Source organism: Haliotis rubra, unplaced genomic scaffold, assembly GCF_003918875.1.
Source record: "Haliotis rubra isolate DU_JTF1 unplaced genomic scaffold, ASM391887v1 Scf230, whole genome shotgun sequence".
NCBI lineage: Eukaryota > Metazoa > Mollusca > Gastropoda > Lepetellida > Haliotidae > Haliotis > Haliotis rubra.
The window spans coordinates 667,411-681,050 of NW_025766337.1; the positions used below are offsets into that span (position 1 = coordinate 667,411).

At 42.8% G+C, this 13,640-nt stretch overlaps 1 protein-coding gene across 1 annotated transcript; it reads right to left on the reverse strand.

The window, feature by feature from the left end:
- Positions 1–592: 592 nt before the first annotated feature.
- Positions 593–12,737, reverse strand: LOC124278047. Its single transcript, XM_046713795.1, has 13 exons — positions 12,672–12,737; positions 11,437–11,542; positions 10,825–10,875; positions 10,236–10,337; positions 9,538–9,686; positions 7,985–8,146; positions 7,010–7,162; positions 6,451–6,618; positions 4,861–5,081; positions 4,450–4,567; positions 3,985–4,143; positions 2,576–2,782; positions 593–2,147 (listed from the first exon to the last, which is right to left on the reverse strand). Exons 2-13 carry the CDS (start codon positions 11,534–11,536, stop codon positions 1,929–1,931), a joined length of 1,809 nt encoding a protein of 602 aa, XP_046569751.1. The 5' UTR covers positions 11,537–11,542; positions 12,672–12,737; the 3' UTR covers positions 593–1,928.
- Positions 12,738–13,640: the final 903 nt, after the last annotated feature.

Below are 13,640 nucleotides of genomic sequence, written 5' to 3' on the forward strand. Positions count from 1 at the left end.
ATAGTCTATGCCTGGAGTTTTGTGTCAAGTTAAATTGGTTCAATGAAGACTGGGGTAAGAAATATATTCGCAACCACGTGAAACCTACCATGATCGAAAAGTTAAAATTTACCCCGAATGTATCCAATTTTCAATGATGTCTAAGGTACTATCAACAGTTTTCTGTTGTTTTCTTTTAAGTTTGAATAGTTTTAAATCAAAATATATTTTTCACAAATATAACCATGACGTGTATGTATTCTCGGAGTGATGACGTAGCGCAGTTCACCTTCAGGGCATAACATCACTACGTAAAGCAAATACTTGACAAAACAACTGAGAGGTGTGGTTTCTTTTGATCCTCACTTCATTATGTGTAAACATTCATCTAACCATATCTTTAAATAGATATGAATACCGCACGGCAACATAGAACAACACGGCAACACAACATAGAACGCGGCAACATAGAACGCGGCAACATAGAACACGGCAACATAGAGCACAATACATACAAACGTGTAGTTCTTTGTAATATTTTAGCTGTAGTATAATCAATCTGGTTTGGAGTTTTGCCTTTCATAATCAATATGATTATTTAGGGTTTGATATGGCCCTTCATCACCAATAAAATTCTGTTGGGTTTGAAAACCAGGACTAAACTGGTGTTGGAGCAGTTATAAGCAGCACATATTTAAACAACGTCCACGACGTAACAAGGATACAAATAAAGCGTTACTGACCATTAAACGACGGCCCATGCTGAGGCAAAGCGGGAAAACGCGAGAATGAGCAGAATAGTTCAACATTATCGGGAAGATTAATAATATAAAACGTGTTTAATGTTCTAAAGCAATACTGCATCGTCTGTGTGATAACGCTGTTCCTTACCAAAAGAGATATATGTCATAAAAATAATTTCTCGGTAATTTTTTTATCATCCCCTCATGCCTGTCATAGCGTTGGCAAAAATCGATAAGTTGAGTTTTCCTTCATCGGGTTAAATGACCAAAGGGAGATAACTCATGTAAAGGTATTGTGAGCCGCCACATTCTTCAAAGCGATCCAAATGCGATGTGATTGTGACTCCCGTGTTTTTAACGAAGACATACGACCGTCGTAACGCTTTGGATATAACACCGTGACATGTCTACATACAAACACCGAGACAGCTCAAACTGACTGTGGTATATATATAAAAAAAATTCCTTTACAAATGTACAAATATAACAGCTCAAACTGACTGTGGTATAAATTCCACTACAGTCTTGTACAAATATAACAGCTCAAACTGACTGTGGTATAAATTCATCTACATTCTTGTACAAATATAACAGCTCAAACTGACTTTGGTATAAATTCCTCTACAGTCTTGTACAAATATAACAGTCATCTCATCCAATTGTTTGGGACTCTATAAAAGCGAAATATCTCGCTTGAAACATAACATTAAAGTTACATATCACAATTTACCTGAGGAAAATACGAATCTGTGTCAACTGAAACTGTCCTGTGTTTAGGAAGGATGTACCCTCTTCCCCGATATCGTCTCCGGTTAACCCGAAGATTGTTGTTAACTCGAAGTGACTACATGTTCGTCTCTTGTTTCAAATTACAAACGTAATTTTGACTTCCTGGTACAGGGTCAGTTGGCAAATGGAAACTTATTGTGAAAGTACATACCAACTATTCGTCGCGTTAACCTTGACGTCACGTCACGTCACGTGACACCATTTTTCGAAGTAGAAGGTAATTATAGATTAAAAGTTGTGGGGAAAAGCAAAATGTCTCGAATACCATGAACTCATTCGCATATGTGTTTTAACCTGCGATTTCCGTCACCATTTGTGTATGAATCTGACATTCGGTTCCTATCAGTCTACGGAATGGCGGCAGTAATGGTTTAAGAATCGTGATGGAATGACGCATGCGTAGTGCGTGTCCACGGGTTAAGCGCACCACCAGTTTCCGCTCCTTCCGAAGATCTCGATGAGGTAGGTGTTCATGAACATGTCACAAGGGTCCACCTGTGCCAGTTTCCGCATCCTTTGGAAGTGGTCCAGATTGTCACCGTAGACGAGTTTGATGTGGTCAATGATGCCGGGAATGTTGTCGTGGCGTTTTCCCCAGTGGGGTCTGACCTTCTGGTCGCGGAAATGGTCAACAAACTGGAAGAAAAATGATGATGAAAGATTAGTTTATGCCACATCGCAGAATAACGAACGGCAACACTCGTATCCTTCCGGGATCGCTTCCGCCCATTGGAAAACCGTTTCCGAAAACTTTCCGTGAATTGTGCAAAGGATAAACATGATTGGTCGCGAATGCAGCTCGAAAACTTTCCGGAAATTGGCGAGTGATATAATTGGTATAATTGGCTTATATGGTCACAAAGAATTCGACACTTTGATTTAGTTGTGATCAATCCACAGAAATAGAGTTATCTGCCCCTGCATTAACGCTTCGCCCCAGCTAGCTGGCTGTACAAAATTTAGCATGCGCTGTTTAGACAGGGGGCCAGTTTAAGAGTTCTTCACGCTTGACGATGCTTAAATGACACCAAAGCAAGTCAACGCTTCACAGCATGTGTACATACCTTCCTGGCGGTGGGGTAGAAGCCGTACTGTGCAGGGGGAGCCAGGAAGTCGATGACGAGGGTGCGGTTACTGTCGTCGGGCTGGGAGATGTCGTAGTTGCCGGGGCAGAGGTCGCAGTCCGAGTTCTCGAAGAAGCGGGGAAGGAGGGCGTTCAGTGGGGTGGAGCCGTTAGCCTTGATCTGATTCTCGGCCTCCTCGATGATGAACTGGAGGAAACATGCAAATTAAAAGTGTTTAATCGACAAATGTCTTGATTAGTGATGTCGGGTCCCGCTCCCAGCTCTCTTTAAACTGGAGGCGGTGGGGTCGTCCAGTGGCTAAAACGTAGCTCGTCACGCCGAAGTCCCGGGTTCGATTCCCCACTTGGGTACAATGTGGAAAGCCCATTTCTGGTGTCCACCGCCGTTACCGCCGTGATATTGCTGGAATATTGCTAAAAGCGGCGTAAAACCATACTCACTCACTATAAACTGGATCGGGTGGTGAGGCTCGGTGACTTAACTCTGGTCTTCGTATCACGGGAAGTGGTTTACAAAATGACATCACCCACTTGCCTGGCCGAAGTCTATGATACACGTTCATACAAGACTTCGCGAAATGAATTTTCAAACACACTCAGAGAAACTTTATAAGATCGAACCCTTAAAAACAGAGATGTTTATGGGCGTCTACATTAAAATATGACGTCATTCTTTCTGACCACTTAGTTTTTTTGTGTTGCGTTATTTGAGATCCTCCCAATTGTAAGGCCCTCCCTCACTGCACCATCTGCGACGTATGTCTCACAGTGTAGCAAGAGGACAAGTATGATTTTATTACGCTTCATATGTTTTGTTGATACGATACCAAACTCAGTGCATGGGTTGCTTGCGACCATTTTTCAGTAATTGAGCTTCATATATCACCCTTTCTCGGCATTGAGGAGGGAGCCGTGAGTCACAGAGGGAAACATGGTATTCCGGTTTCAGGGGAGACGACTCTTGTCAGGTGTAGACCGGCAGACCAATGACTGTAAGTATTAACAGCAATCCATGCCACTTGGGCGCCAAACGTCTCTGTCCTCCAATCACAGATCGCTAACCGATGTGTTTGTTTGTTGTTTAACGCCGAACTCAGCAATATAGCAGCTATACGGCGGCGGTCTGTAAATTATCGAGTCTGGACCAGACAATTCAGTGATAAAAAAGTATGAACATCGATCTACGCAGTTGGGATACAATGACACGTGTCAACCAAGTCAACAAGCCTCGCCACCCTAACGCATTAGTCCCCTCTTACGACAATCATGGATTTTAGAAGACCAATCCTAACCCGGATCTTCACGGGTCAAAAACTAGTTCCTTATAGAGTATCTGTTACAACAACTGGAGGCCTTCAGGGAATGGGGGAACTACGGGAGGGGCCTTACCTGTAAGGCTGCTGCCGCTCTGGTGAACTGGTTATCTATGTTGAGCATGAAGGCGGCGCTGGTTTCTGTCCCCCATCTTGGCGGGAGTATGACGGGAAATGCGTTGACAAGATGGTGGTAGCTGACGGTCGGGACACGTTTAGCAATGGCCACGGCCTCCTGAAAATAGGATGACGTGTCAAGACTAAACAGTTTTAGCTCTGAACATTAGAGTGAGTGAGTGAGTTAATATTTAACGTCACATCGGCAATATATCAGCCATATCGTGACGATCTGAACATTAGACCACATACAGATTCTTGTGTGTATTTTTACAGAACAATAGATGATGAAGAAAAACAGGACTTGTTAGTTTTAACGAAAAAAACACATATTACATGTCTCCTTTCATCAACAATTTTAGTGCTATATCTTGATGATTCCGCCTCGTAAACTGTATCCACGGCAAGTGTCTATTGAACTTACCCTTCCTCGGAGAAGGCTTTTCTCACTGCCTCCGGACAGTGACCCTTTAGTGGGGAGGAAGTGGGTGGGCTCTAGGGGTCTTCCTCCGAGCTCAGCCTCGCTGACGATGGTGATAGATCTGTAAAATCAACATCATCATGATAATCATCATCATCATTACCATCATCTACGGGCCTAGTGGTCAAGCCGCAGAGCTGGGTTTGGTTTCCCTTATTGGTACAATGTGTGAAGCTCATTTCTGGAAAAATGCTAAAAGCAGCGTAAAACGTAACACAGTCATTCATCGTCATCATCATCATCATCATCATCATTGCCTGAATAACGGTATGACTGAAACTCTGTTCGTAAGAGTGTCTTCACTCACTCACCCAGCAACTCACTTACTCACTCAGCCACTCACTCACTCAGTACCTAAGCCAGATGAAGTCCCGCTTGGCGTTCCAGGCAGTCGGTATTGTGCCGTCCTTCCTGTAGTCTTCGGCCTCAGCGTCCGTGACGGAGTTGAAGGGGAACCAGGAAATCTCCGTGAGGAAGTTGCCGGTGACGGTGTCGCGCAGGGCTGTGTGGTTGTAGATGATAGAGTCGAGGGGAACGAACTGGTTGTGTACTTTGGCTATCAGGGTGGGGTATACCTGGTCAAACAAGAAACGTGTCACGTGACATATGTACCGGATGGGGGTTGAACAGTGAGTTCTGTATGTCAGCAGCTCTGTTTTAAGTATAACTAGATCATATTTTAAGTATAACTAGATCATATATTTAAAGTATAACTAGATCATATTTTTCATCAATTTTTTGTTTAACTAAGTCGCACAGTTGTTTTAAGGTTAAATGGCCTACTCAGCTCATATTTTTCATCATAAAAAAGATGTTTTAAGTTCAGGTATCTCTCTCAGATCATATTCTTCGTCAAAATGTAGGTTAACATGATTACACGGTGCTAGTTACGGTGAAACCATTAGAATGTACCAGAATGTATGGATCACAATCAGCGTTACAAGGGAAAGATGGTTGGTTGGTTTGTTGTTTTACGCCGCACTGAGTAATATTATATATGTCAGCAGTCTGTAAATAATCGAGTCTGGACCAGACAATCCAGTGATCAACAGCATGAGAAGTGAGCGGTGAAACGGTCGTAAAATCACAGACCCTCTTCAATCCGAATGGTTCAGATTTTGTCTACAGGGGCTTGTAACGCAGAAACATATCAGGGGATCTTTTTTTATATAGTACTGACACTGGTTGTGTCTATATATCATGCAGGTACTAAGTTTGAAACTCCCGGTGCCTTGTTCGCCTTAACTGAACAATCAGAATCAGGAATACCGATACATACAAACATTTGTATAGCGCTAATATCCAGTACAACTGCTCAAAGGCGCTTTGTTTTCCCTCGATCATTGGATGTCCCTGGGGTTCATACAACTCTTGCTGCCTACTAGGCGCACCGGGTTAATGTGGCTTTCCCATCCTAACGAGGCACCCATTCACAGCTGGGTGGACTGGGACACATAGTCACAGTACTTTGTCCAACTCTGCTGCACGTTGCTGTACCCGCAACTAGGTGTTTGAACGTATTCATGTGGCCACCATCTGGTCATCTACCAACGGATTCGTGGGTTCTTTTAAGTGCACAGGGTTGTGTACTGTACACTAGGGGTTGTGACAACACTGAAAGTGTTAATGTCCGATTACACTGACCACTGATTGGTCGCAGTGCGTTCCCCATAGTTCCTCACGCTGTTAGCCACCGGTTTGTCCGGTAGAAGTAAACAACACCCGCTACAACCGCCGTCAGTTTGATATTTCAGCAGAGTTATCTGTATTTACTATGCCAGCTTTGAACCCATGTGGGAATCGAACCCGGATCTTCGGCGTGACGAGTGAACGCTTTAACCACTAGACTACCCCGCCGCCTCTCTTATTTATTTACCTTACACTATCCCAGCAGTCTTACCTGTATACCCTCTAATTACGTTAAAACTACCCCAGCAGCCTTACCTGTATGGTGATGTCGTACATGATGCCGAACATCCCCAGGTTACAGATGACGGCTTTCATCAGTTCCGGGTGCCTCTCTATGGTGAACCGCCGGAGTCGGCCACTGGAGTCCATCAATCGCAGCTCCCTCACGTACCCACTGTAGGTCGGGGCGCTCCACGTCGACCCCTGGCGGGAGGAAGGGGAGGTTACTCACAACCATTGATTGAATCCATAATGGCTCATTAAAATCGTTTAACGCTTCCACAGAAATAAACAGGTCTGATACTTTTCGGTAATAATTCGTGTGTGCATCACTGAACTGGAGACATGTTTAATTTTTGTTGTGATTAGTTTAACACTGGCGGAGCTGCCTATGTGTCCCTTACTGCCTTCTCCAATGGGTTGTAAGAGACGGGATATATTTTCGTAGCTCAGCAATTTATAATCAAAACATGTTTTGTTTGCAAGGACACGTATCATACATGCACTGAAGGTAATTATTTCTATGGGGTATTAAAACTGAATTCAGGTTTTTCATGACCAATTTTGTTTTAAACTACAATGGAGGTCTACTGACGTGTGTGGCTGCGGCGACCATCCCTCCAAATGTCTCGTTCACGTTGAGTGGCTGTGACAGCATTGTGACGTCATTCCGGACCATGAACTCATTCAGATCGTATTCATATACGCCAGTCATCGCTGTCAACGTCTTGTAGTTCCGGATGTTGTTCTGTAGCAGAAACATATATGATGTATACAGAGGAACCTCGCTATTTCGAAACCCTCACTTTCTGAACGGTTTCTGTTCATTTGGATTGTTAGTGTGTTGAAATATGTATTTAGACTGTGGCTTAGTGGATTGGGGGTCTCCATTGAGTAGGTCAGAAGTTAAATCCCCAGTCGCGTCATACCAAAGGATGTTAAAAGATGGTACTTTTTGTTGCCCTGCCTGGCGCTCGACATTACGGGAAACAAGTACAAGTCGGTTTGGAGTAAGGCTATTCATGTTAAACATGCGTCGTGTTAACAAATTGTCTTTAATGGCGTACTGTATACTGGCATGGTGGTGAGGTGAGGTTTAACGTCGCACTTAAGAATATTTCGCTCATATGACGACGTGCATGCGTGTGTATGTGTATGTGCGGCTACTTGTACTAGCCCAGACTGAAGCTGGTTTTATAGTGCTAGACCACTGAGATACCCCACTCAGACACATTATACTGACTCCGAGCCGACCAGTCCTTGTTGTACCCATTAATGCCGAGCGCCAGGCAGGGACCAACAAGTACCATATCTTAACGTTTTTTGGTATGACGCGACCGGGGATCGAACCCGCGACCTTCCGCTCTCCGGACCGACGCTCTAACCACTACACCGGTCCACGAGAGATGGATAAACTTTCAACACTAATGTTTTTGTGACACAGCTTCTTAGAAATGGCTGGATAATTTCATGCCGTTAGTAGCAGGGCCATCCGTTTTTCCAAGAACCCGTGTGATTTCAGGACGACACAGCCGAGATGGTTCCACACAATGAGTCCTGGAAAACATACCTCGGGGTTGATCTGCATCCGGGGCCCATCATGTCTCTCCAGATCTCGGACATCCATCATGATGTTGCCTTCGTCAACATACAGAGGTGATCGGCTATGTCCGGCCCCAGTCGCCCTAACGCGCATGCCCAGATGCCTAGCCACCAGGATGATGCGTCTGACCTGTTACGACAAAAACACATAATGCGTTAATCAACACGTCACCTGTATTCGTTCAGAGCTGTTTAAACATCTAGCGGGAGTAGTCATATCCATAGCAACAGCGTCGTTTTACGGATGTGGTTTGCAGTTAAACAGTGTGCCGAAATATTCCAGCTTTTTGGCGACAGTCTCTTAATAATCGAGTCTAGAGGAGACAAGTCTCTGATTCACATTATGAGCGTCGATTTTCGATTTAAAGATACGATGACATGCATCAACAAGTCAGCTGGCCCGACCACCCGATCCAGTTAGTGGCCTTTTACGACAAGCATGGGTTGCTGGATTTCAGTCGTTACCCGGATCTTCACAGGAAATGAAGAATGTCGTCTGCTCTCTGAATGTTTTGGCACTTCACGATTTTGAATAAGTTCTAATTCCTTCATCATGCTAGACTAATGCTTAGTCTCTGAATATATATACTTTTGATAATAACAAACAAGCCGATTTAAATTGAAAAGGAGCCCTAGAAAGGACCAGAGATTCAGAACCTGAGGAAATCTAGACTTGCTATATTTAGAGCTTTAGCACTGCAGAGAGGGCTTGGCAGTAGGGACAATAATGTGGTTCAGAGACTGAGACAAGCTATCATCATGCTATAGCAATTTGTTACACCAAATAGGAACACCATAAGCCTCTTATAGAGTTACTTACCTTTCCTGTTCTCAAAATCACTATGGCACAATCATTGATTCACAATATCATAGTACTGACACGTGCACGTCGTAAGAGACAGCAGGCTCGGCAATTCTGTTAAAGGGTTAACCAGAATTCGCTGGTTTGGGTTTTAGGTTCACCCGAAACAAAAAACAAATTGTGCTTGTAGCTTCCATAAAGTACTGGGATTGGTTCTTAAATCGTTTTGTGTGAAGTCCCCCGGCGTGATATTGCTGGAATATTGCTAAAAACGGCGTCAAAACTAAACTCACTCACTCACTCTTACATCGTTCGCTCGTCATACAGAAGGCTTGAGACAGTTCCCCAAAACAATGTTTGTATCTCATTTCTGATGTTCCCAACTATCCACCGCCACATCACATACCAAGCATACTCATTCACTCACTCAATCACTCACTCACTCACTCACGCACGCACGCACTCAGAAAGTCGTACGCGTGTACGTCCTGTACTCACACGTCAATCTTTTAAAATTAAACAACATGATGTAAGTACAAATAATGAAAATACTCAAAACCAACACACTGGTATGTTTCTGTTGAACGACCCGATGCTCGAGGGAAAATATATCAGCGCCTTGAGCAAGCACTAGTTGCCTGGATATGTGCGCTATATAAGTATCATATAATAAATAAATAAATGCTGCTATGTATAGACGGAACCTAGTTCACACTAACCTGGTAGATGCTGGTAGGTCTGGTGTAGAAGAGGTTGTCGATGTTGATGGTTTTGTCCCAGTTGACGTAGTGGTAAATCTCAATTTTAGGCTCCCTCCCGATCAGGATTTTGAGAATAGACAGCAGACTGCGCATGCGATAGTATACCTCTGAAACCGTGACCGGAAGTAGGATGTCAATCGCCATCGTTTGACGTGCATCTCAAACACAAATGTGTCAGAACAGATTGTACGTTGTCCTTACACAGCCGCCAATAGACAACAAGTTGTGACTAAAACATTGCTCACTCACTCACTCTCCCTTTTTCTCAACACTCGCGTTTTTTCAAACTTCCTCATTTCCGCGCATGTATTTTATAGGATCCTCCTTATGTTAATTAATGATCTAATATTTCTCGATATAGACAAACTTCATGGATAACAACTTCTTTAGTTCGTCAGTGCGATGTTCCTATACAGATTCTTGTACCGTTGACTCGCGAAATAAAGAAGTTGTTATCCATAAAGTTTGTCTATATTGTACTTCCCAACTTCTAAATGCCACTCAAAGAAACTTAGATTTCTCGAATAAAGTGTCCATCCGTTATGGATTTCGGAATAGGCCCCGAGTTACGGAGGTAGCGGAACAGGCCGAATGGACCCGACTCGGGGAATCTAAAAAATCGCCTGAATCAGTGAAGTTTGAAAATGTTCACCTACCGTCACTTCTCTGAAACTCCGTGAGATCTCGTGCATGGCGTCGGCTGAGGGGCCCCATGATCTCCGACAGCGCTGTTGGCTTCCTCATCACAGAGCGCTTGGCTGCAACACAACACAAGCATACAATACACTGAGACAACAACCACGAGGACTGTCAAACTCTGATGTGTCGAACGTACGCTTATCTCGAAGTAAAGCCTTTATCCCTCCCGATTCTTTCTTTATTCATATATTTCCGGTTGTGTAGAACCTCTTATAACTCGAAGTATTGACGTAGATCCCCTCAAGTTCGACATAACTGTATTTGACTGTACTCATCTAACAGCCGGACCAGCAAACCGGGGGTTGACATCATGAACAGCGATCAGCGTTGATCAGCGTTCATTGATACATCGTCAACCAAATCACCAAACCCGACAACCCACAGCTGCCTTGGAACAAATTATCTCCATTCTTTGAAACCACAGGTGAAATAGGTATGGCAACATATATTCATTGATTCATTATATTTCCCATTTAGATTCTATTCATTATGACGTAAGTATCACTTGTGTTTCACATGACATTATTCAACGGCAACACAATGTACCTCTGTAGTTGGCTGGCTCGTCCCCCAGAGGGACAATGGTGTCCTCCAGACCTGCAACAAACACAATATTGTGTTAGAACAACAAGAGAAAGATTGAATGGCGCTGTAATATACCCGGCAATTGAGGACCACACTATCCGGTGACTGACATCATGAGCAACAATCCTATACAAAGCTCCATAACCAAGCAGCCATATAACTATAAATTTTCCCTAAACGAGGCGATGGGGTAGCATAGTGGTTCAGGTCTAGATGTTTAGGTGCCACCCCGAAAAAATTCTCCACTTGGGTTCTTTGAGTGAAGCCGATTTCCGGTGTCCCCCCTCCCTGATATTGCTCGAATATGGCTAAATGCGGCGTAAAACAAATCTCACGCACTAAACACATTAAAGTTATTCCGATATTCGTATCGTTCTTCAAGTAGATTGGCGTAGTCAAACAGCATCAGCTGAGATTCAATGAAATATTGCCTCAGATCGTGAGGCAGTAATTAGCATAGTCATAGTATGACGTAGAATCGAAACCATTGCGTGAAAAATCGGAGACTAAGATTTTAAACTGCCACTGTAGAATGAACTATGAATTAAGAATAAGATCAAATTGTTCAGTTACCTTCAAGACTGTCATCGAATTCACTGCTGCGGAGCGACCTTCCCTTTGTCAGGGATATGCATGTTGCAAGACAGAGCGTGATAGCCAACAACACCTTCATGATGAACTGTGAAGTGAAATATCAATACTTGACTGGATTTAGTTGTAAGAAATGTCGTCAGATACAAGTTTATTCTAATGTTCCTGTATTTAACAAAGGTAACTTGTTTTTTCTAAATTACCGTTTTATGATGGATATACAACTTCTTTTATTCTGTGGAGGCTTGTATATCCATAATAATTGTCATTATTCTTCATCAACTCAACTTCTAAAATGCCCTTCAAAGAAAGAAAAATTACCGTTTTGTTGAAAAATGTAACTTTTCGTAATAATCATAATTGGGTAATGTTAGGTTTGTTGAAACAGATTTCTTTCTTTTCAAAGTCCCTGAATCTTTTTGTTGTATTTTAAAAGAAACGACTCAAGTGAAATTTCGTTTTCACCAGAGTCAGCTTTTTGACTACACAATGATATTCGTGGTGACACGGGGTGCGCAGGGGAAAGCTAAGCTGGCTTCGTCTCTGCCTGCTTAGAGCCGTGTGGGCATAAACGAATTCGAAAATACATGTGTCATGGAGAAGCGAGGTTGTATGTGAGATTGTAGCATATTAAAGAGTAAACCTGGCACACACACACAACCAACCACTCACCCCTAAAATAGGTTGGAGAGAACTAATGAGAAACAGGACTATTATTTTACAGACCGTGACCACACCTCTCAAATGACTTTAAGTGTAGTGCTTAAAGAAAGGGTGTGAAATACTTGAGACTGAATAGGACGCCCAACTCCATAAGTACAGAGGCTGGCTGGGTGACCCCGCGGTTAAACAATCCGATCGAGCGTGAGACCAAAAGTCAGAAAATTATACTCTCAATCCAATATGTCATTCGTTCGCAATATTCATTATTTCATGGAGAAGAACATAGGATTTTGAACATACTTTTTTCCTACTCATCATAATTCATAGCATTGAAACACACGCACACACACGCAAGAACAAAGTGACTAGCATCACAGCTAAACCAAAAACAATAATTCACTTAAAACAATTGCTTGAATAAGTCAACAGTTAAATACATAACAACCCATCGCGCACAGACACACAGATACTCCCCTCCTCTCTCTCTCTCTTACACACAGACAATCACACACACTCTATCTCTCTCTCACACACACAAACACGGCATGTCTTACCTTGCTCTCTGAAATGTTATGGCTTTAATGTTTCTGCGCCTGATATTTATACGCTAAATACAGTCTTAAAATACACGTGAGTTATATATTTATATATATGCGTCAAACCTCCGTTCCGTGTCCGGAATGGAATCGAATGAGTTTGTTCCGTGTATGGATTCACTCCCTCCCCATCCCTCCAGTCCTATTCGCCCCCGCCGCACCGCTGACTTGTTTCTTATTCATGATAGGGGCGTGATGTTATCGCTATTTGGCCCTGATTGCACCCCGGTATTTACTATCGTTTTACTTAGATAACATATACCACGTGCTACGCTGCGATTTCTGTGAAGCTGTGTGTTATACAATGAAGTTTTCTGCACAGATCCGGATTGGGTCGGTGAAGGCAACTCGACAGGTAACTCGACAGGTAACTCACGTGGCAGGCGATCTTATCTGAGGTAGCGGCCTGTGACCTTCGCTGAATGAGAAGGCCAAAGCGCCGTACTCAGTCGGCAAATTAAGGGGGATGAAGACGCTGTATTTCGTGAGCACTTCTTTTTTCAAATAATCGATAAATTAGCAAATATGACTGATTTGATTGTTACTGATTTGTCTTCATCGGTATATTTATATTGCCGCTATAGAAATGATATATGAATGCATAATATAAATACATTTTATACATGATACAGTTCCCAGGATTTGAGTTAAAAATTTAGAAGAAACAGAGATCCAAAAGATAATATCTCACAGTTTGATTTTCAACTGAAAATGTTTAAGTAACAGGGACGTACGTAGAAACGGTTTTCAGAGTGTGTGTTGGTGTGTGTGCTAATTTATGAACCCCGAGTCCCACCTGTTCCTACGTCCCTGAGTAAGCAGTATTTTATATAAAATGAGCTATAATATTATAATATACATATACATTTCTTTGAAAACGTTATTTGATTTCAGAGTTTAAACAAATACAATACAATCGCACAGTTG

Bases quoted from the DNA above. Each gene is read 5' to 3' on its own strand.
- LOC124278047 (XM_046713795.1), bottom strand. From the start codon at position 11,536: ATGAAGGTGTTGTTGGCTATCACGCTCTGTCTTGCAACATGCATATCC. The intron at 6,619-7,009 runs GTCAGTAGACCT...TCCTCCCGCCAG, and splicing joins TGGTCGCCGCAGCCACACAC to GGGTCGACGTGGAGCGCCCC. The intron at 2,148-2,575 runs GTATGTACACAT...TTTTTCTTCCAG, and splicing joins TCTACCCCACCGCCAGGAAG to TTTGTTGACCATTTCCGCGA.